The sequence below is a fragment of the Oryctolagus cuniculus genome, chromosome 8 (genome assembly GCF_051225735.1).
Source record: "Oryctolagus cuniculus isolate XC-2025 breed Fujian yellow rabbit chromosome 8, ASM5122573v1, whole genome shotgun sequence".
In the NCBI taxonomy this organism is placed as follows: Eukaryota; Metazoa; Chordata; class Mammalia; order Lagomorpha; family Leporidae; genus Oryctolagus; species Oryctolagus cuniculus.
In genome coordinates this window covers 122,642,229-122,666,733 of record NC_142874.1, presented here as the reverse complement: position 1 = coordinate 122,666,733, position 24,505 = coordinate 122,642,229, and the positions used below count along the sequence as shown (strand labels likewise).

Below are 24,505 nucleotides of genomic sequence, written 5' to 3'. Positions count from 1 at the left end.
GGCCTCATAACACTTTTTAAATGGACTTTTTATAATGTGCCCCTGCAGCTAGACTTGCTGAAATAGGCATGACAAAAAGCATGTTTTTGAAGGGACCAAAGCCCAAAGCTAAGATGTTAAGGCCAGGATCTAAATCTATTTTCTGAATACATTTGCACGTGCCCACAAAGACTTCCCATGGTACTGGCCCATTTCTGACAAGGATTAAAATGCCTCGGACATTAACCACATGTGACTATCAGATAGTTTAGGACACGAGTTCTGTTCAGGGTTCCCAGACTGCTAACTTTAAGCTTCCAACAACCTTTGCCCTAGCAGAAAAGAGCCCTTCTGATGCTGAGGGGCCCCCCAGTGGTCTGGAATGAGGAGAAGGTGAGAGGAAGATGAAGTACAGAAGAACATCTCCCATCTGCGTTTTAATCAGTCCTGTCCTGAGGTTTTTCATTTCATCTATTTCATTAGATAATGCCTAGTGATTTCATTTGGCTAGAGAATTACACGTTTAAATAGAGGCTGGACATCTCTGCCCCAGCCAAACCCCCTTCATCTTAAAATCAGCCCGCGAGGAACCTGGAGAGGGAGAGCGAGTGGTTAGTGTTTCCATTCCCAACCAGCTCCCTGCCATGACAACTCAGGTGCATTTACAAATCAGTAGTCCTCTAGCAAGTCCACAGAACTCTGGTTCCTTTACATTATGAAACACTTGACATAAAGCCGAGTACCCAAACACTCCTTTATTTTGGCAAATTTGGAGACCACAAAATATGACTGTGAGCTGCCAACACTCACAGGGGAGATTTATTGGTTTTACTGAGCAAAGGCAGGAGAAAACTATTTTCATCTGGATTCTTAGCCACAGCGTCTTCCCACCACAAGGGTGTAAAGTGTCTGCCCAGTATCAAGACTGCTCACCATGGACTCTCATTTTAGAAGTGCAGAGGCAGAGCAGTGAAGCATGTCATCACCTTCCTGCCCCCAGGTGCACCTCAGCTGACCACCTGCAGGGAGGGAGGACACACAGCAGAGGGAAGCATCTCCCTTAGAGACTGTCAGGAGCAACCTGTGGGCATCCGGATTTGGGCCTCGGTTTAGGGGCTGGTTGGAGAGGCAGAGCTTTGTTCTAGGTTAGATGCTGCCATAAAGTGGAGATGATTCTATGCCTGCATAGCACATTCTTCCCCATAAGAATAGATCAGAACAAGAATAAAGCTGGCGAGGAATTAGCAGACGCTCCCAAGTGAGTATCTTGACAAAGAACAGGAAAGGCTCAGTACTAGATAGCAACAGATACTGTTCTTGGTCATACAATAAAAATAAGAATCACTGCTAGTTACTCTGTGTATGTGCCTTACTAATTTCAGAAACCAATCATATAATATTTTAGTTTTTATGCAGATCCTTGTCTAGATCTCATTCTAGACCATGACTCAGATATGTCACCCAAGGCATTTTTTTTTTTGTCCTTGTCATTAAGGCTCAAATTAAGGTGTCTTTCCTGCAATTATCATAAAGTTACCTGAAATAAGACAACCTAGTTATTCCAATCACATTTCTAATGCCCACACTGGGTAAACCAGCTGCGTGGCACTGTGTGCTTCTCAAAGTATCTGTGATGAACAAAGTGTTTGCTTCTCAGCCAGTCTCAGACTGGCTTAATCACATGCAATAGAAACAAAATAAAAAAGCCAAAGACAAAACATCAGCCCCCATTATTTTTTAAAATTCATCATACCCAACACACATAATAAAAATCATCAAACTGCCATAAATGTCTCTAAACAGTTTCACTCTCTGGATTCATGAAGCACACTTTGAGTTGCATTTTCTTAATTAAATTAAATGCATTCTTTTAAGATAAGTTAATTTTGTCTGCACTGCCATCCATTTCAAACTCCCATAATACTTGACAAGGCAGCGTAAGAGAAAAAGGTCAGGAGTTTCGCCCTTGGAAAGGGCCATGCTATGAGACCTCCAGCCTTACTGAAGAATAAATACCTGTGGCTGCTCCCCACCCCCTCCCATACAACAACTTCAAAGGACACATACAGAAAATCAGATCACCAACATCCCTGCTACACCCATCTAAGATGAACCTCATCAAAAAGCTTAAGTTTCTCATCCAATGAGGGGTTAAAAGGCTTTTTCTTCTTATCAGGAGACTGAATCATATGCTTGTTAGAGAATTTTGCATAGGAACTTTCAGGCCAGTAGTGGCTGCGCTTCCCACCAGGACACTGTAGTTGGTGAACACCACAGAGCCTCTCAGGGCATTGGTTTAAATTCCAGATTAACCCTTGAGCACCCACCTTATCTCAGCATCCCTGCTTCCCTCACTAACGTCCAGAGGCCCAGCTTATATCCTTAAATAGCAAATTAAAGGAACAACAATAGTAGAGACATTAAATGATCAGCCAAATTAATCCACATCTTTATCACTTAAAGCATCACTTCATCTTTAAGGACTTACACTGGCCTACACCATTCTGCAATTTTAGGAATCATCCCCGTTTCAAGGTAGCAGCCACTGTGTTCTCTCTCCACTCTGTTGAGCTGCTCTCCAGGACACTCACTGCACCTGTTTCTGCCACCATCTGCATTCTTCCTCCTGGCACACAGCTGCTCTAAGCTGGAAATGCTAAAACAGGCTCCATTTAGGCAAGTTCATGTGGTCACCAGTGCCTGATAAGACCAGACGCACGCTTTTCTTGGATCAAACTCAAGGTCTGGGCCCCTGCTCTTTGCTTAGAAACTGCCCCATCTGGCTAGCATTATGGCATAGCTGGTAAATCTAGTGCCTGCAACACTGGCATCCCACGTGGGCACTAGTTCATGCCCCAGCTGCTCCATTTCTGATTCAGCTCCTTGCCAATGGCCTGGGAAAAGGAGTGGAAGATGACCCAAGCATTTGTGCCCCTGTCACCCACACAGGACACCTGGAAGAAGCTCCTGAATCCTGGCTTTGGCCTGGCCCAGCCCTGGCCATTGCAGCCATCTGGCTAGTAAATCAGTGAATGGAAGATCTCTCTCTCTGTCTCTCTATCCCTCTCATCTTGTCCCCCATAACTCTGACTTTCAAATAAATAAGTTGAAAAATCTTCCAAAACGAAAAAGAAAAAAGAAATTAAGCATTATCAACAACAACAAAAAAGAACCTACCCCACTGATAAAATCTCTAGAGCAGATACTTCCTTTAACCATAATTTAAGGTAAATATGACTTATACACATATACACATAAAATACAGGTTGAGTATTCCTTATACAAAATATTTATAAGCACAAGTTTTATAGATTTCAGACTTTGCCAGATTTTAGAATATTTACATAGATTTTATCTGTTGAGTAAGTCACAAAAAATTCCAGATTTTGATAAGAACTTTTGACCTATATAATATGTATTATAAATACTGCATTATATAATTATATATAAAAGTATATGAATATGTAATATATAACTATGCACTTATACATTTTTGCCAGATATTCTGGAGACATATATTATGGCAGACTAACATCTTTGAGCTCCATGAGGATTACCAATGGTTATTTCTTTCACCATTTCCCAGTGCCTGGAAGAGACTAGCTTCCTACAAATATTTGTAATTTAATTAATTAATGGATCAAAGAATGGAGCATGAATACTTGTAGTATACAAGTTTTAAATACAGATACATAATATTATGTTGACATATATGATGTCGTAAAAGTGAGAAATTAAAGAATAATAATTAAAGTTCATTCACACTTTATATCTATTTCTCCTTCTTCATAATAACCTCTCATTACCTCAGATTTCTGTATACATGAGTAGATAATCTGACATATACAGTTTAAAAAAAATTATTGACTCAGGTTTAAAAGTCATCATAATCACCCATTAAAATGATTTCCCTGCCATTTTCCTTCCCTAAATTGATTTTCAAGCCAGTACACCAATTTTCAAATCTTAAACAGAGGACATAAAAAGTGCATACTTTTATGTCAGAAAAGTTAAAAATAATACTAACATTTTTATTCAGGATACTCTACTCATAAGTGTGATAAGATGGTACCTTTTATATAATTTACATTTTTAATTAGGTTATTATATTCATTCAGGCCATGTTAACCTTTTATGAATAAATGAGAAAAAAAATTAGAGATTTCTTATGTCTCCAAATCTCAGAAGTCTGTCTAGCTCCAAGCATGAAGCTAAAGATCCTAAACTAATGGAATTAAAGTTGGAGACTTGGACCAGGTGCACATATGCTATACAGTTCTCCGCACTGGTTTTTAAAACCATACAGAACATCAAGAGTCAGTACAAGACTGCAAACGTAGTCTAAAACATAGTTTTAGCAGTGTTTGTTAAAACATTTAGTATAAAAACTCCAGCAGGCTGGGTCTAGTCATACAGATAACAATAGCATAATAGTCAAGGTATCATTGAAGGACCAGCCAAAATAGAATAAATAAATAAATAAAAAATAAATTTACAAACAATAAATTCCTTATTATAGATAAGGAATGTAAGTAGTATTTTGAGAATTCTCAGAGGTAATGTCAAAAGTAATAGCTTTGAATGCCCAAGAAACAGTAAGCTAAGTAAAGGAAGTCAAATGAATGTTCTTTTTGAACAAAGACTTAGAGTCAACAGTGAATAGAAGAGGGATAAACACTGACACAATTATCAAATAACATCTGGAGATATAAACTAAATAAAAACACCTCAGATCTGCACAAAGAAGGCCGGGTTACTATTGGCCTCAACCGCAAAACTGAAAAAGCAATATATGGTATTTTATTTGAAAACAGGAGAGAAAGTACATCAAAGCCACCATACAGAGAGACCTACATCTCATGTTTATAAAGTAAAGCCATTTGGACAAATTCTGACCAAAGATCTGCTTATTTCCCACTTCAGCATTCTGGGAGCAGGCTAAAGAATACTTTCAAAATACTTTTTTTTACAAAGATAGCCAATGACTCCACATAAGATGTGAAATACTGTCCTTTTGGAGGAATCTATGTTTCTTTAGAAAGGTTTCAGAAACCTTTGAAAGAAATACAGAAACAAAATCCCCCAACATCAAACAAGAGAAAACACATCACAAAATACTAAAATAGTCATCTTTGTTTCTTGGAATGATGTTGTTTTCATGTTTCAAATTAAGCCAAATATTACAATTTTTTAAATGTTCTTCCCTAACCTTCAAATATCACAATGAGGCTTCCTTTCCCCTCTCCCTTCTGAACCCACTGAAGCCACACTATACTCCCCTCCCATCACCTGAAAACACACACACACACACACACACACACACACACACGAAAGGGAAGGAGTCTTACCAGACCATCACAGTTGCTAATGGCAACAGAGGTTCCTGGAACATCCATGATATCGCCAACATAAGCACAGTTAGTATGCAAAGGCTCTGTTTTCCAGATTCTTTCTGAAGCACTTCCTGGTTGGTGGTCATTAATGGGGTCGGTTGTATTCCCAGGCACCAGAGGTGTCTCGTGCCATTCCACGAGAGCTCCAGGAGCTATCAGCTGAGTGTTGGGCTTCAGTCGCAGATGAAAATCTCTTCCAAATGCTGTGATGTTAAAGAACAATTGCTCAGGGTTGGAAGACACATCCCTCGTTGACCTCTTTTTGTGATTTGCAGAAAGAATATGGGAGAGATAGTGTCCTTCTAGGTTTGTGCTGACTGGAGTCACCAGCTCATACTCTCTATGTCTCTTTATTGGTAAATCTGTGGGGTGAAAAATAGAATTGTAGAACCCTGTGCAACAAGAGACCACAGGAGGACATAACATAGGCATAAATTGCCCACCTCATAAAACTGTATCATGACTTGCATTAAAAAATATGTTCTTGGATCACCTCATAAATACTAAGTTTTGAGAACACAGTTCATTTCGCAAATGCATTCAGATAACTCCATGATTTTTTCTGTAAATTCTATATTACATTGTGTACCTACATGCTTAAAAACATGAACATATAATTTCTATATCTGGCTTCCTTAAAATCAAGACACATCCCCAATTAACTTGTTATAAACATAACTAACATCTGCCACAAACTTTTAACAAATTTGTTACCACGTAGAAGTTTTTTCTTATTATTTTCATTTCCTCCATGTAAAAATTTTAAGACTTAGACTAATCACAATAGCACTTTAAAGTGCTTCTGCTATGAAACCTGAAGTTTATACACCATAATTTATAGTTTATGGTTTATACACATTTTTTTCTGCATAACAAACCACACTTTACAGGGGAGAAAACAAATTAAGTAACAGAGGAAGACTTTGCACCCAAGGTCAAACTGTGAAGGTCAGATACAACTCCAAAGCCCACAGAGCCGTTTTGCTGTATCAGTGTATCCCTGTATCTTGCCCCGTAATGGGGCAAGAATGAGGGGAGAAAAGAAGAAGTAATAGTATATAAATTGAACATGGATATACTGGTTATTCAAGAAGGAATAGTCTCATTTTACCCTGTACTCCTTACATGAGACAGATGACCATGTGAATATGAACATATATAGAAGCCCATCTTACATTATGGGTGGCCACTTAGATGTTAAACTGAGTTCCTCAATTAGCACTTATTTCCCCTGTCTTAGCCAAATATGAATATCGTGTCTACTAAAACACAATCATCAGAGAGGTAAGACATTAAGCCATTTTTCACTCCAAGCAATGCTTCTAAGACCAAAGGAGAAGCACATACTAGAGAAGGAAACAAATAAGGCGAAAAGAGAGCAGGGAAAGGAAAATCTAAAACCATGAATTTTAAAAGTTCCTCATTTTCATAAGTCTAGCTTCAAACTAGTCCTGTAGTACGTTGAAGTACCCTGAAAAATTATGAGAATCAAATACTGCTCATCTATAGAAACTGCATGTTTTGTCACCCAAAAAAAGTATTAAAGCATGAGATCCATAAATGAATTTATGACCTGCACTCTTAAGGTATCCTTATAGAATCACTGCGTTCTCAAGCAGTGTGTAAAGTAGGGGAAGGCAAATGAAGATGTTTGCCAGCAAGAAATTCTGTATGCATGCTTGCTATTATGATGTCATCTGCAATGCCCAAGCATCTCTATTAATAAAATGTCCATGGCATGCAACTCTTGTAAATACGCACTAGGCAGACAGGAGGGTTCGCGCAGTAACGGAGTCACGTGGTGCCTGAGCGGCACGATTCCCGAGTGCCAGTACAGACACAAAAGTCTGGACTCCCATACAAACAGACCCCTGTAAACATTGTTGTAAAGTCTGCTTTAGACTAAGAAATCTAAATTTGGGAAATGAACACAAATGTCCCGCAAGCACAGTGATGGATGGAACATTTCCACAACAAGGGATAAATCAAAGCCTTGAGTGTGGGTCTGCAAAGCCCATCCCAATTAACTATGAATTCCTGAAGTCAAAGAACTCTCCCATCCAATGCGATACTGCCAATGTTACCTAATTCAAGATTTTGTATGTTCTAGGGCTTCCTGATGGTTGAATCTGTTGAATGAGTATTAAGTCAGGAATGCAGGTAATGGGAGAACATTTACTTTGTCTGTGCTGCTACACATGCTGACTTACATGAGACTACTCGAGGTCCATGGGTGTCTGTCTATACCAAAAATCTCAATTATAACTCTCTCTCTCCAATCACTGGCTTACTGTCTCAAGGGAAGAAAGAAATAATCCTTATTTTCAGTGTGTGGATTCCCCACCTCCACTGAAGGGGATTCACCCAATCGAAGTCTAGACAATATCCTGATGCCTGGATTAAGTGACTGGAGAATCGACAATTTGGAAGATTGCAGAGACTCTTCCACACCCTGGAGGATTCCCAAAGCCTCATGCTTACAGCAAATCACACATCCTTGGCTCTCTAGTACAATTCCATTTTCCAATGTCAGACAGCATGTTCTGAAATTTTATTCAAAATAAGAATAGTGAATTTCTATAAATGACAATGAATAAATCATTCCTAAAATGTGCATATAAGAGACATTTTTTACATTAAACCCTGAAGGAGACATTTTCCAGGTGAGAATTAAGGTGATCAGGAAAGAACAACCCCTTAGACTACCATCTCCAGGAGGGTAATTAAGGGAAATGAAAAACTTCCCAGTCACCTGCCACTTGCTAGCAAATTAAGTACCAGTCTCTGCAACCTATGCTTGAGAAATTATCGTTTCCAATAGTCATAACAATCACAGTTGGTATTTTCAGCCCCATTTACCAGTAGTAAAAAGTAGACCTTAAATGTCTAGAAGGCCTGATGCACAGTAAACACGGAGATAAAGGGAAAAAAAATCTCAATCCTGACCATTTTGACACAGAAGACCTCGTTCTCGTACACTTCAGTGTGGATGGAACTTCTATGCCATCAATTTCTAAACTGAGATCTGACATATACAGGGAACCCCCAAGAATGATGACATTCTACTTACCCACAGTCAGTCAACAGATTCTCCCCCAGTGCAGCTTTAATAATTTCCTTAAAATGCTCTTAAATTTTGGGTCTGTGGAGGTTGGGCAATAATGGGTAGTAGCTCAAAGCTATCTAAAGTACATTAACCTCAGATTATAATCAGCAAGTCAGATTATAACCAGTGTTTATTTACTGCATTCAGAAAGTACACATTTTACAGGCCCAACTACTTCCACAAAGCAGTACAGCCCAAGGTGAAGAAAGAACCTAACATAGTGTCATACAGCAGTGAGTCGACTTAACAATCTTGAACAAGTAATTTATTTTCTCAGAGGCTGTTTCCTCAGTTGTTAACTGGAGATCAGTAACTTCCAACTTCATAGATTTGGTAAGAGGTTAAAATGAGACTCTACAAAGGAGTCCATAAATATCAGGTACTGCTAATGTTAAGTGTACTAGTTACTTATTAAAATAATGCCATGTTCAATTTTTCAATTAGAAACTACACTATCATCAGCCAAGGAGCTGCAACAATTTAAATTGCACACAGAGAGCAGGAACCACTGAAACACCCTACTGTTGGTCACTAATTACACAAGAAATGATTTTTCCACAACCCACTGGCATCTGTGAACATGCAGTCCAAGACTGACATCTAAACCAAAAGCCAACCTTCCTCTTGTGAATGAAATTCCAGCCCATCCTGACTCTTCAAGAATGGTTTCAGCAACTGCCCTCTCTTTTGCCTCATCAAGTTTCTCCGCAATGCTGGGTAACTCCCACCAGCAAATAAAGTTGCTATTCTATCTCCCACCTTTTTAATCAAAAACCTTCTGGTAGCCACATCCCCTTCTGGCTAATACCCCATTCCTTCACTCCCCTTGCGAGCAAAACACTTCAAATGATTGATTATAATAGCTGCTTCTAAATCCTCTCCTCCAGTTCTTGTTCTTTCTTCAGCCTATTTCAATCAGGCTCTTGTAAGGTCACTAGGAACCACAAGTTGCCAAAGACAATAGTCAGCTTCCATGTTTTCACTTGCTCCGAGGCAGCATCTGAGTCAGTTTCTCTTTCCCTCTTGAAAGAATTGCTTTATTTAGCTTCTAAGACATCATTCTCTTCCAGCTCTCCCCTTGACACAGTGCTCTCACTTTCTCATATCCCATCCTCAGGTCCCTTTGTTTGCACAGCCTGTAAACATGAAAGCTGCACAGTACCTGGCCCGTGAACTCCTCCCCTCTGCATCCATCCTCCCTGGAGCCTCGTGAGATCATTGTGTCCAGTGACGATGCTTTCCTAGCCATATACCTCTACCCAAGGTTTTATCTGAGAGCTCTTCTCTCAGAAATCCCAATGCCTATGGATCCTCTCCTAGTGGATATTCACTGGGCATCTCAACACCTCCAAAAGTGAACTCTCGAGCTTCCTACTCCAAAATCTGTTCTTCCTTTCACACATCAGTAACTGGCAACTCCATCCTTCCAGATACCCAGACCAAAAACTTGGCTGAGTCACCTTGAGCTCTCCACACACCATAAACGCAATCTTTTACCAGTCTGTTTATTCTACCTTCAAAAGACACCCAGTCTCTGACTCCGCACCACCCTACCTGCTTCCATCCTAGTCTAAGCCCCACCATCAGTTTTCAATGCACTTCCTAACCATTCTCCTTGCTTCTGCTCTTACCCATTGCAGGTTATCCTCAAACCAGGGCCAGCACAAGCCAAGAGCCATATCATGTCACTCACCCTCCAACCCATCCCACTCAAGTAAAATGATTCACAAGGTCTTGGCAGCTCAAAGCTGGGAATTCTAACATCTCAGGAGTTCTATATTTCCTACTTTCTCCGCCAAAGCTTCTTTCTCCATCATCTACATGGCTCACTCCCTTGATTCCTCCAGATCTTCGCTCAAATATAACCCTCCTAATGAGCTCCTTCCTGATCACTGACAACAAATCATCCTCTTTCCATGTGTTACCCTTCTCCACAAATCCTGTTTCCATTTATCTCCATTTATGTGTGCATTTACTTGTATATTAGTCATTCATGCCTACAGTAGAAACTTCATGAGAACTGAGATTTTTTTTTCTCTTCTCTTCATTACAGTCCCTTCTACATAAAACAGAACCTGAAGTCACTGAATAAATATCAATGATTGAAAGAATGAGAGTAGTTTTAGCCTCAAGGGGTATCTGAAACTAGCATACATCCTCTTCTCCCTAAATGATAATATTACCACCAAGCCATCGCTGACAGCACACTGCACACACTATCGTGTGCTTCTGAAGCCAGAATTTTGTTTGCAAAACTTGTAAATATTTACCTCCCTCCTACTGCCCAGGAAATCAAACATTTCACAGTACCCAGGTCTCACAAGTGAAGCTATCAAGAACAAGAAATGGATCTAATCATTAAAACAGACCTCCCGGAAAGCAGACCCAGAGCCCCTCATCCTTAGGAGCAGGAGGCAGGAAATTGGCCTTCATTCTGCCATCCTTCTGGTTATTCACAGAACTCAAATTACACAGGTCAAAACTTACAAAGGGTCTTGAAAAACCATCTAATCCTTGCCTCTTTCATACCACTCGGGCATCTCCAGGGGATGAAATTCTCTTTTCTTCAGTTAGGGATGCAGTGCCTTTGGCTTGCTCCTGCTCTGTGAGGAAAGGATTTTCTCAGAGGACTCCACACCTCTATCTCCCCTTAACTCACCTTTCCCTAGAGAAAATGATTTATGTAGCTGAAGGTCTGGAAAGCATAAGAGACTTGCAAAGCTCCGCAGCTCCCCTCCTCTCCTTCCCGGAAATGAGCCAGACAACGAGCATGAGGGAACTTTAAAAAGTTCATGAAGAAGTGGAATTAAAAGATCAATTTATTTTGGTGCACAAAAGTGTTGAAATCCATACAAAGTTTCTTCATCATACCCATTTTCCGTGGACATTCTGAGGATCCCTCTTACGCATGCGTGGATTTCACCAAGATAAACTTATTTTTAATCCCATTTTTCCATGAACTTTCTGGGGTTTACTTATACATGCCCCCTCTCACTTGCCCAGGGGCATCCCTGTGCTGGATCAATGAGGCTTCTCCCACACCAAGGCTGATATCACTTACCTATCTGTGTGAGAGCTTCAAGCTCCAAGCCAACCTCTTTTGTAAAAGATATTTTATTTTTACCTACAAAATTGCCTTTTCCATTTCTCAACATGTTCAGAACACAGGCAGACAAGAGAGGGATACTTTCATTCAGGACCTCCTCAAAACCTTGAACTGACATACCAATAAGTGCTGCCACATCTCCATCAGCAGGCTCATGATAACACAAAAAATTTTCTTGTCAAGGATTAGTTCCTATCTAAATTTCCTCAATCTGGATTTTAATATAAAGCCTTCTTCTGTGTGCTATGTAAAATAACCACATTCCTGTATGTATGTGTGGTACACAGGAATCTGCACAGACACATGCAATTACTACATGTAACCTTAAAAGACTTCAGAAAACAATGTTCTGTGTTTCCCTACACAGATTGAGAACTTGTAATCTGAAAATCCAAACTCGGAGATGCTCCAAAATTTGAATGTTTTTGATTACCACCATGATACCACAACTGGAAACTTTCATACCTGATCTCCTGTGATAGGTTCCAATCAAAATGAAAATGCACTAAAAATACTGTATAAAATTATCCTCAGACTATGTGCATTAAAGTATATATGACACATTAATAATATTGATGTTTGGACTTGGAACTCATCCCCAAGATAACTCACTATATATATATTTTTTTGAATATTTGCATGTATACTTATATGCAAATAAACTTATTTGAATGTATATTTATATGCAAATATTCAAAATTCTTCCAAAGTATTTCTGGCCCCAAGCATTTCAGATAAATGATATTCCATCTATACTTAAAGACCTTTAACTTTGTGTTTTAATCATTTCTGAGCATTCAGATCCTTTGGTAGCATGCAAATAAAAAACACCTCAGTAAAAGTAAATTAAAAGAAAAAAAAAAGGTTACACTGAAATGCAAATGGCTGAATAGTGAGAAGTTACACTGACCTCAGACACAGAAATAGACCAAAAAAACAAAGGAAGGGCCATGTCCCCAGAGAAGTAATAGAAATTTTCAATGCAGAACAGACAGAACAGAACAGAGGTTGTATGAAGCAGTTCGGAGAGAGGACAGACATGCCCCCTCCAGCCACTCCTGCTTCTACACAGCCAGCTTCAGGCTGAAAAGCACCATCTTCCCAGGTCAAGAGGAGGCTGACTACTGGCAGCTTTCACTGAGGCAGAATTCCATGGTCCCCACTGACTTCAAGCGCGGCCTGGGGTGCTGCTGGGGGTCTCGACAACTACTTTGCTCCATGGACTAAGGCCACATTGTCTTCCTTCCTTCTCCCCATCCTAGTGCCAGACTCAATTCTATCTGCTGAGGTGGAGCAACAGCTGAATTCTGTCCTAAGTCAGGAACAGTGGATGGTTTCACTGCTACTGGAGGCCACTGGGGCTAGAACAGAGGAGCCTGAGGTGAGAAGAGTGGAACCCCTGTACCCCGTGACTGGGGGAGTTCTGAGCATAGGCCACACAGCTGAGAGGGTTGTGGACTCAGAGCTCCCTGCATTCTGGGGACATATCTTGTGGAGAGGTCAGGGACACACTGTGGATGGGTCAGTGTTCTGGGGTGGGTGGGGTGCAGTGGCACTGTGAGCTCACTCTAGGCTGTGAATCAGCTGGTTCTCCCTGGCACACAAAGCTGGGGCTGTGAACATACTATCCAGGTCCAACATCCCCTCCCCTCACTGACTTCAGCAAGAGGTGCTCCACCAGGCCCAACCTGGATGTCACTCTGGACACTTGCACCACCCACAAATGGTGGCCAGAGCTCCCTGGCCCCACGCAGCATACACCTCCAGAACTAAAGAGTAATTCTTAGATACTCTATCAAGTTCTAGAAGCACAGGGAATAAAGTCTTCAACTGAAGAGAGAGTGACAGAGAGAGAGACAGAGAGAGAGAGACAGAGACAGAGACAGAGAGACAGAGAGAGAGAGAGAGAGAAAGGAAGGGAAAGGGAAGGGGAAGGAGAAGGGGAAGCAATTCTCCAGAGGCAATACTAACAAGACTTCCCCAGAGGTACAAACATCAACAAAGAACCACAAAAAAAAAATAACAAGGCAGGCAATAAATCTGCTCAAAGAGAACACAGCAACTCATTCATACTGGACTATGAAGAGGGGAAGACTGATGAAATGCCTGAAACAATTCAAAAGAATACTTATAAGGTTATTTATAAAGAAATAATCCAATGAATTAGGAAGGCAGTACACGACATGGACAAAAAATTAAGCAAAGAGATGGAGATGATGAAGAAAAATTAATAGGAAGTATTCAATAAGTCAAATAAAAATACAGTGGAAAATAACAACAGACTTGTGAGGCAGAAGAAACAATGCTCTATCTAGAAGACAGGTTCTTTGAAATGTCTATCAGGAAAAAAGGGGGGAATAAACTAGAAATACCCAAAACTATGTTAAGAATCTATGAGAGACTGCACCCGCTGGAAGAAGCTCCTGGCTCCCAGCTTCGAATCGGCACAGCTCTGGCCATTGTGGCCAGTTGGGGAGTGAGCCATCGGATGGAAGACCTTTCTCTCTCTCTGCCTTTCTTCTCTCTGTGTAACTCTTTCAAATAAATAAATAAATCTTAAAAAAAAAAAAAAAGAATCTATGAGAGAGGGGGCCGGCATTCTATATGGGTGCTGGTTCTAGTCCCAGATGCTCCTCTTCCAATCCAGCTCTCTGCTATGGCCTGGGAAAGCAGTAGAAGATGGCCCAAGCACTTAGGCCCATGTATCCACCTGGGAGACCCAGAAGAAGCTCCTGGTTCCTAGCTTTGGATCAGTCCAGCTCCAGCCATTTCAGCTATTTGGGGAGTGAACCAGCATATGAAAGACTTTTCTGTCTCTCCCTCTCACTGTCTTTAATTCTACCTCTCAAATAAATAAAACATTTTTTAAAAAGATCTATGAGAGAACATCAACATACCAAATATAACAAGTCTTAGGAATTCCTGAAGCTATGGGGAAAAAGAAATGGCTTAGAAAAACTATTCAGTGAAATAAAAGAGAAAATTTCTCCAATCTGGACGAAGATATGGCCATTCAAACGGAAGAAGTGCATTGAACCCCAAATAGGCTTAATTAGAAAAGATCCTCACTGTGACACATTTGGTCAAACCTTCAAAAGTAAAACATAGAGAGAATACCCTACAGTTTGCAAGAGTAAAATGCCATATCACCTTTAAAGGAAAAGGGGAAAAATAAATAAATAAAAAATTTTTAAAAACCTTCTATCAAAGAATACTTAATCTAGCAAAGCTCTCATTCATAAATGAAGGTGAAATAAAGACCTTCCAGGACAAACAAAAATTTAAAGAATTTCTAATTATCCAGATAGCCTTACAAAAGGTATTTAAGAATGTAGTACATAGAGAAATAGAGAAAGATAGTCAGACTCAAGAAAGAATATGAAGGCAGAAAACCTTCTGGTAAAAAGGCAAAGGAGGCCGGCGCCGCGGCTCAATAGGCTAATCCTCTGCCTGCGGCGCCGGCACTCCAGGTTCTAGTCCCGGTGGGGGTGCCAGATTCTTTCCCGGTTGCCCCTCTTCCAGGCCAGCTCTCTGCTGTGGCCCAGGAGTGCAGTGGAGGATGGCCCAAGTTCTTGGGCCCTGCTGTGGCCAGGGAGTGCAGTGGAGGATGGCCCAAGTTCTTGGGCCCTGCTGTGGCCAGGGAGTGCAGTGGAGGATGGCCCAAGTGCTTGGGCCCTGCACCCCATGGGAGACCAGGAGAAGCACCTGGCTCCTGCCTTCAGATCAGCGCGGTGCGCTGGCTGCAGCGCGCCAGCTGCGGCGGCCACTGGAGGGTGAACCAACGGCAAAAGGAAGACCATTCTGTCTCTCTCTCTCACTGTCCACTCTGCCTATCAAAAAAAAAAAAAAAAAAAAAGGGCAAAGGAGATTTAAAACAAATAAGAACATTTATGGGAAAATGGTAGGACTAAGTCATTATCAATAATAACCTTGACTGTAAATGAACTAAATTATCCAATTAAAGATACACACAAGCTAATGGATTAAAAAAAAAAAAAGCAAGACCCACCTATATGCTACCTACAAGGAACAAACATTTCACAAACACTGAAAGTGAAAGGATAGAAAAAGATATTCCATGCAAATGGAAAAAAACATGAGCCAGAGTAGTTATAATCATTTCAGATAAAACAGACTTTTAAACAAAATTTTTCAGAAGACTAAGAAGGTTATTTTGTAATGATGAAGGGATCAACAAGAATATGTGACTAGCACACAATGCTAGGGTACCCAGTTTTATGAAACAAAGTGTACCTAAAGGGAGAGATAGCTCCAGTATAATAATAATGGGGGACTTCAACATCCCACTTTTATCAATGGACAGATCATCCACATAAAAAGTCAAAGAAACAACAGAGCTACTACTACTGACCAAATGGATCTGATAACTACAGAATATTCCACCCCACAGCTGCAGAATGCACATTCTTTTCAACAGTGCATAGAACATTCTCTAGAAGAAACTATATACTAGGCCATAAAGCAAGTCTTAACAAACTCAAAAATTGAAATCATATCTTCCCTGACCACAATGGAATAAAACTGGAAATTAACAATAAAAGAAATTCTAGAAAACTTACAGAGACTGAACAACATGCTCCTGAATGTACAATGGGTCATTAAAGAAGTCAAAAAAATCCTTTAAATGAATAAAACACACAAAATATCAAAACTTATGAATACAGCAAAAGCATCGTTAAGAGGAAAGTTCACAGCAATAAATGTCTGCATTATAAACTTAGAAACAGTTCAAGTAAATGATCTAATATTGCATCTTAAGGATCCAGAAAAACAAGAAACAAAGCCAAAATCAGTAGAGGGAAATAAACAATTAAAAATAGAGAATAAACAAAATTGAAATTTAAAAGAGCTTTGTAAAAGATCACTGAAATAAAAAGCTGTGTTTATGAAAAAATAAACAAAATCAATGAACTGTTGACCCAAGTAACCAAGAAAGAGGAGGAAAAAAACCCAAATTAATAAAAGCGGAGATGGAAAGGGAGATATCCCAGAAATACAAGAATTATTAGGAATTATTACAAAGAGTTATTTTCCAGCAAACTGAAAATTCTAGAATAAATGGACAGATTTCTGAACACATACCATTTACCAAAATTAAGGCATAAAGACACAGAAAACCTGAGTAGGTCAACAACTGAGACAGAGATTCACTGGGTAATACAGACTCTCCCAACAAAGAAAACCCCAGGACCACATTCACTACTGAATTCTACCAAACTTTTAAGGAAGAACTAATCTCAATTCTTCTTAAATTATTCAAAACAATTCAAAGAGAGGGAACCCTTACAAATTCATTCTATGAGGCTAACATTAACTTAATTCCAAACCAGACAAGGATACAACAGAAAAAGAGGATAAACCAATATCCCTGATGAACAGATGTAAAAATCTTCAAAAAAAAAAAAAAAAAAAAAAAACTAGATAATCAAATCCAACAATGCATCAAAAAGATTATGCACCCAGACCCACTGGGATCTATCCCAGATATGCAGGGATGATTCAACATAGGCAAATCAATAAATGTGATCCATCACATCAACAAAATGAAGGATAAAAACCATATGACTATAGCAATACGTGCAGAGAAAGTATTTGATAACATACAACATCCTTTCCTGATTTTAAAAAAGATACATACATAAGAAACATAAAATCAAAGCAATATTTGACAAACCCACAGCCAGCATTACACTGAATGGGGAAACACTGATAACATATCCACTAATATCTGAAACCAGACAAAGATGTCTAGTCTCACCACTGTTATTCAATATGGTTCTGGAAGTTTTACCCAGAGGCATTAGGCAAGAAAAATAACAAAAGGGGTACAAATTTGAAAGAAGGAAGTCAAATCATCCCTGTTTGCTGATGACATGATTCTTTATATAGGGGAACCAAAAGACTCCACTAAGACTACTGGAACTCCTAACAGAATTTGGTGATACTGCAGGATACAAAATCAACACAGAAAAATCAATAGCAATCTTACACAACACCAAGCCTTTGGTTAAGAAAGAACTTACAAGATCAGTTCCATGCTCAAACACTACAAATAAATCAAATGACTTGAGATAAATTTAACCAAAGATGCGAAAAGTCTCTACAATGAAAGTTACAAAACACTAAGGAAAAAGACAAAAAATGATTAAAAAAATCCTATTCTGGATAGAAAGAATATCAAAATGTCCATACTACCAAAAACAATTTACAGATTTGATGTAATCTCAATCAAAATTTCAAGGATGTTTTTCACAGAAAACAAAAAACCCTATAATTCATATACAAACACAAAAGACCCTAAATAGCCAAAGCAATCTTAAACAATTAAAACAAAGTTGATGGCACCACAATACTAGATTTCAAGACATACCATAGGGCTGTTATAATCAAAACAGCCTGGTTCTTGCACAAAAACAGACATATGGATCACTGAAACAGACTAGATTCCCCAGAAATTAATACACACATCTACAACCAACTAATTTTTGATCAATGAGCTAAAATCATTCCCTGGAGAAAGGACACTCTAGAACAAATGGTGTTAGAAAAATTGGGTTTCCACATGCAGAAGTTTAAACAAAACTCCTACCTGCATCCTATACAAAAATTAACTCACAATGGATCAAGGATCAAGGTCTTCAATGGAAGTCCTAAAACCTGAAACCATCAGATTACTAGAGGAAAACAAGGGAAATGTTGTAGGACATTGGCCTAGGCAAAGACTTCTTTGATCAGACCCCGAAGCATAGGCCATAAAAGCAAAAATAGAAAAATGTTATTACCTGGAGCTAAGAAGCTTCTGTACAGCAAAGGAAAAAACAAATTAAAGAGGCAACTAACAAAATGGTAGAAAAATCTGCAAACTATGCATCCATTATAGAATTAATATCCATAATATTTAAGAGTCTCAAATACTCAGTAACAATAATGCAAACAATGCAGTTAAGAAACAGGCAAAGGATATGAATGGGCATTTTTCTAAGTATTGAATATAAATCACTAACAGACATTAAAAATACTCAGGATCACCAGACGTCAGGAAAATGTAAGTAAAAACTACAATGAGGTATCACCTTATCCCAGTTTGAATGGCTAGCAGAGAAAAGTAAAAAATAACAAATGCTGATGAGGATATGCAGCATAAGATACCCTAATGCACTGTTGGTGGGAATACAAACTGGTACAAACATTATGGAAGATGGTATAGAGATTGTTTAGAAAACCAAAAATAGATCTACCACATGACCCAGCTATCCCACTCCTGGGAATTTATCCAGAAGAAATGAAATCAGCATATGAAAGAGTTACATGCAGCTCAATTCAGAATAGTTAAGACATTCGATCTTTTTTTTTTTAGATTTATTTATTTGAAAGGCAGAGTTACAGTTTGGAGGTGGGAAGAAGAGACAGGTCCTCCATCCACTGGTTCACTCTCCAAAAGACCGCAATAGCCAGAGCTGGGCCAGGCTGAAGCCAGATTCTTCCTGGTCTCCCAAATGGGTGCAGGGGTCCAAGGACTTGGGCCATCATCCACTGCTTTCCCAGGCCATAGCAGAGAGCTGAATCAGCAGTGGAGCATCCAGGACTCCAACCAGCACCCATATGGGATGCCAGCACTACAGGCAGCGGCTTTACCCACTAGGCCACAGTGCTGGTCTCCAGAAAATCTTTTTCTAAGCTGCGTGCCATTTCCCCTACTCAGAAATTATCACATGGCCCATATAATCTACAGAATGAATTTTGCCAACATTTACTGCAAAGTCTTCTCTAGCCTGGGTTTCCCACTGCACTTGTCATGGCCCTTCGTATGTTCTTTGCCCATGGTATTTCCTTCCCTTTCTGTTCCTCTTCATCTAGGTGTAACCAAACCTACTCCATAGCTCCATAGAGTATCTTTTTTTTTTTTTTTTTGTATCTTGAAACGCATTCTCCAGGGAGTTTCCATAACATTTTTTAAAAACTGATTTTAAAATTTTTCATTATGGGGCACAGTTTCTTGCTTTATTTCTGTGATTCACATCATACAGTGACTTCATTTACAATAAACAACAGAATTATTTCTTCTCCATAATCCCTATAATTGGCACAGGGTAGACTTCCAAAATACACTTGTATAGCAATTGAATTCTTAAAATTAAATGTATTTTTTCTATATCCTCATTTTTTCCTTTATGTCATAATTATAGGTGTTTGCTGTTGATGGCTCATAATGACTTGTGAAAGCTGCTGGTTACATTTCCAGGAATTTAGCCACATGTTGCTATTAAAATTAAATTATATGTGCATAATTAAGTAAATCATATTTCAAACAAAATTAATACTTAAAAGTCATCACTACATAATTATTTTGCATTCTACATATTAACACTCTTGAAGTGATGTACCTGTATGTTAGAAATATTATTTAGTTTTTAGTAGTGTGCTATTGTACATCTTTTCCTAACAGTGAAATTTTTTTCATTTTTTAATTTATTTTTTTTATTAAATATAAATTTTAAAAGTACGGTTAATGGATTACAATGGCTCCCCCCCAAAAAATTTCCCTCCCACTCACACCCCTCCCATCTCCCGCTCCCTCTCCCATTCCATTTACATCAAGATTCACTTTCAATTATCTTTATATACAGAAGATCAGTTCAGTATATATTCAGTAAAGATTTCATCAGTAGGCACCCACACAGAAACACAAAGTGTAAAATACTGTTTCAGTACTAGTTATAGCATTACTTCACATTGGACAATACACTAAGGACAGATCCCACATGAAAAGTAAATACACAGTGACACCTGTTGTTGACTTAACAATTTGACACTCTTGTTTATGGTGTCAGTAATCTCCCTAGGCTCTAGTCATGAGTTGCCAAGGCTATGGAAGCCTTTTGAGTTCTCTGACTTCTATCTTATTCAGACACGGTCATAGTCAAATTGAAGTTCTCTCCTCCCTTCAGAGAAAGGTACCTCCTTCTTTGATGGCCCCGTTCTTTTTTTTTTTTTATCTTTTATTTAATGAATATAAATTTCCAAAGTACGACTCATGGGTTACAATGGCTTCCCCCCCCCCCATACCGTCCCTCCCACCCACAACCCTCCCCTTTCCCACTCCCTCTCCCCTTCCATTCACATCAAGATTCATTTTCAATTATCTTAATATACAGAAGATCAGCTTAGTATACCTTAAGTAAGGATTTCAACAGTTTGCTCCCACACAGAAACATAAAGTGAAAAATAATAGATGATTTTTTTAAAATGATGATGAAATCAGATCAGACCTATTGTCATGTTTAATCCCAATGAGAGTCAAGTTGGGAATTGATAATTTCTTTTTTTTTTTTTTTTTACAGAAGATCAGTTTAGTGTACATTAAGTAAAGATTTCAATCGTTTGCACCCTCATAGAAACACAAAGTGAAATATACTGTTTGAGTACTCTTTATAGCATTAAATCTCAATGTACAGCACATTAAGCACAGAGATCCTACATGAGGAGTAAGTGCACAGTGACTCCTGTTGTTGACTTTACAAATTGACACTCCTGTTTATGGCATCAGTAATCTCCCTATGCACCAGTCATGAGTTTCCAAGGCTATGGAAGCCCCTTGAGTTCTCCAACTCTTATCTTGTTTAGACACGGTCATAGTCAAAGTGGAGGTTCTCTCCTCCCTTCAGAGAAAGGCACCTCCCTCTTTGAAGACCTGTTCTTTCCACTGGGATCTCACTCAGAGATCTTTTTGCCAGAGTGTCTTGGCTTTCCATGCCTGAAATACTCTCATGGGCTTTTCAGCCAGATCCGAGTGCCTTTAGGGCTGATTCTGAGGCCAGAGTGCTATTTAGGACATCCGTGATGGCCCCGTTCTTTCCACTGGGATCTCACTCACAGAGATCTTTCATTTAGGTCCTCTTTTTTTTTTTTTTCTTTTTTGGCCAGAGTGTCTTGGCTTTCCATGACTAAAATACTCTCCTGGGCTCTTCAGCCATATCCAAATGCCTTAAGGGCTGATTCTGAGGCCAGAGTGCTGTTTAGGACATCTGCCATTCTATGAGTCTACTGTGGATCCCGCTTCCCATGATGGATCGTTCTCTCCCTTTTTGATTCTATCAGCTAGTATTAGCAGACACTAGTCTTGTTTGTGTGATCCCTTTGACTCTTAGACCTATCAGTGTGATCAATTGTGAACTGAAATTGATCACTTGGACTAGTGAGATGGCATTGGTACATGCCACCTTGATGGGATTGTATTGGGATCCCCTGGCATGATTCTAACTCCACCATTTGGGGCAAGTCCGATTGAGCATGTCCCAAATTGTACATCTCCTCCCTCTCTTATTCCCACTCTTATATTTAACAGGGATCACTTTTCAGTTAAAATTTAAACACTAAGAATAATTGTGTGTTAATTATAGAGTTCAAACAATAGTACTAGAACAAAAAAAAGAGAAACTACTAAAATGGAAAGAGTATTACATTGTACATCAACAATCAGTACAAGAGCTGCTCAAGTCACTGTTTCTCATAGTGTCCATTTCACTTCAACAGGTTTCCCCTTTGGTCTCAGTTAGTTGTCACCGATCAGGGAGAACATATGATATTTGTCCCTTTGGGACTGGCTTAATTCATTCAGCATGATGTTTTCCAAATTCCTCCATCTTGTTGCAAATGACCGGGTTTCGTTGTTTTTGACTGCTGTATAGTATTCTATAGAGTACATGTCCCATAATTTCTTTATCCAGTCTACTGTTGATGGGCAGGCATTTGGGTTGTTTCCAGGTCTTAGCTATTGTGAATTGAGCTGCAATAAACATTAAGGTGCAGACAGCTTGTTTGTTTGCCAATTTCATTTCCTTTGGGTAAATTCCAAGGAATGGGAAGGCTGGGTTGAATGGTAGGGTTATATTCAGGTTTCTGAGGAATCTCCAGACTGACTTCCATAGTGGCTTAACCACTTTGCATTCCCACCAACAGTGGGTTAGTGTCCCTTTTTCCCCACATCCTCTCCAGCATTTATTATTGGTAGATTTCTGCATGTGAGCCATTCTAACCGGGGTGAGGTGAAACCTCATTGTGGTTTTGATTTGCATTTCCCTGATTGCTAGTGAATCCTCATGTGAATGGAAGGGGAGAGGGAGTGGGAAAGGGGAAGGTTGCGGGTCGGAGGGACGTTATGGGGGGGGGAAGCCATTGTAATCCATAAGCTGTACTTTGGAAATTTATATTCATTAAATAAAAGTTAAAAAAATAAAAAAAAAAAGAAAGAGACTTCATTTCAACATTTCTACCATGGGATACCTTCAAGGCCTACTGATTTTTCCTTAGAAGTTTCTCTCAAGCTAACTCCTCCTCTTTCAACAATTTTTATCACTTCACACTGAAAAGCTGGGGCTGCCAAGTCCAAACTCTTCACACAGAATTTCTCAATATCAAATACTGTATAAATGAAAGCAAAACACTATCTAAATAACTTCCAAGAACATTATTTTAAATCCTCAGATTTAAAATGCCTAGGTTTCACAACTTATATCTTAGTCACTTTGGTCACTTCAGGCTTTCTATGTCAATGTCAGTTCTTATCTGTCAACTTGGAGAAGGTAACAGTATTTACTTCATGGGTAACAAAAATCAAATGATTGGACCACTTCAAAGCACTGACAACACTACCTAGCAAACAGTTGAAGCACAGAAGTTTCCCAACCTGTGATGGTTTGATTTAGAGCCTTTTGACTTCACAATGACGTGAAAGTGCTGCACATTCAATAGAAACCATACTCTGCATTTTGGACTTCTATCTCTTCCCAGGTTAGTGGCATGCGGTAAGTAGCTCTGCACAGTGGCAGTGAGTGCAGCTCCCAGGCAGCCCCGTGATCACAAGAGTAACAAGCAACACTCTACAGTGAGCGATACTGCTGAGCTGAACTGCTTCTTAGGTGAGCTCTAGTCGATGCATCTTCCATTTATGATCAATTAACTGGAATATAACTCCATAGTGACGGGGGGGGGGGGGGGCAGCTGTACTCAATAAATTCTAGCAATTTCTAATACTCTGTTTTAATAGTTTCAATGGTTCATCATTGCCTTCATAATAAAATACATTCAAAAACTCTCCCTCTTTTTTTCACATTAGGCTTGAGATTTGCTAATCAGAACCTCTCATTTCACAAGAAAAAAAAAATCAGAGGAGAAGCAACCTAAGCTGGGCACTTGAGACCCCCTATACTCTGTCCTAATTTCTGTATCGTCTCCACACTAGCCTACTGAAAGTTTCCAAGATGCTCTCTAGAGCCAGTTTTGTCAGACCTGCCTTTACAGCTCTACCTGGCGATATCTCCAGGGTAAAGAACCACTGCTTTATCTCCATGTGTGCAAATCCAGCCAGTAGAGTCTCGAAGGCCTACCTCAAGCCTCATCTTTTCCAAAAACTTCCCAGTGACTTGTCTACACAATACAGACTTCTTGGTCTGAGCTCCCACAGCTCTGTCAAGTCATTTGACACCGACTGTGAACTCTTTGTATAAAAGCTTCAAAAATTTCTATAGGAGAAATGGTTTATGCTTAGGTCTTGTCTTCCAGAGATTTTAAGCTCTCTGGAGCAGAGCTGTAGTGTCTTGACTGTATTTAAATGTCATCAGTGTACCTTTGCTAGGAAAGAAAAAGCGGATGAGACAGAGAGCAAGAGGGGAAGAGCGAGAGAGAGAGAAAGATGAATATGAGAATAGAGGTGCAGGCTCGTTCCAGAAGTGAGGCTCCATGGGGGGCATATAGAAGCTGGTCTATCCAGTAACCTTTCAGTAAATGAGAAACAAACCAATTGGGGCCAGCAGTGTGGCACCACAGGTTAAAGCCCAGCCTGCAGTGCTGGCATCCCACATGGGCACCAGTTCAAGTCCCTGCTGCTCCACTTACGATCCA

General features: G+C 39.5%; 1 protein-coding gene across 11 annotated transcripts in view; it reads right to left on the bottom strand.

The window, feature by feature from the left end:
• The window catches only part of ADAMTS3 (ADAM metallopeptidase with thrombospondin type 1 motif 3), a 320,013-nt gene that overhangs the window by 281,720 nt on the left and 13,788 nt on the right, over positions 1-24,505 (bottom strand). For 5 of the 11 annotated variants that reach the window (XM_070048039.2, XM_089302664.1, XM_008267763.5 and 2 more), the window contains exon 3: positions 5,328-5,734. The exons of 3 other annotated variants lie outside the window; for them this stretch is intronic. In XM_070048039.2, coding sequence (XP_069904140.2) covers positions 5,328-5,734 — 407 coding nt within the window. Of the gene's footprint in view, positions 1-5,327; positions 5,735-24,505 lie in introns of those variants that run through there. 3 more of the 11 variants (XM_089302657.1, XM_051820228.3, XM_089302662.1) reach the window with 2 other exon arrangements.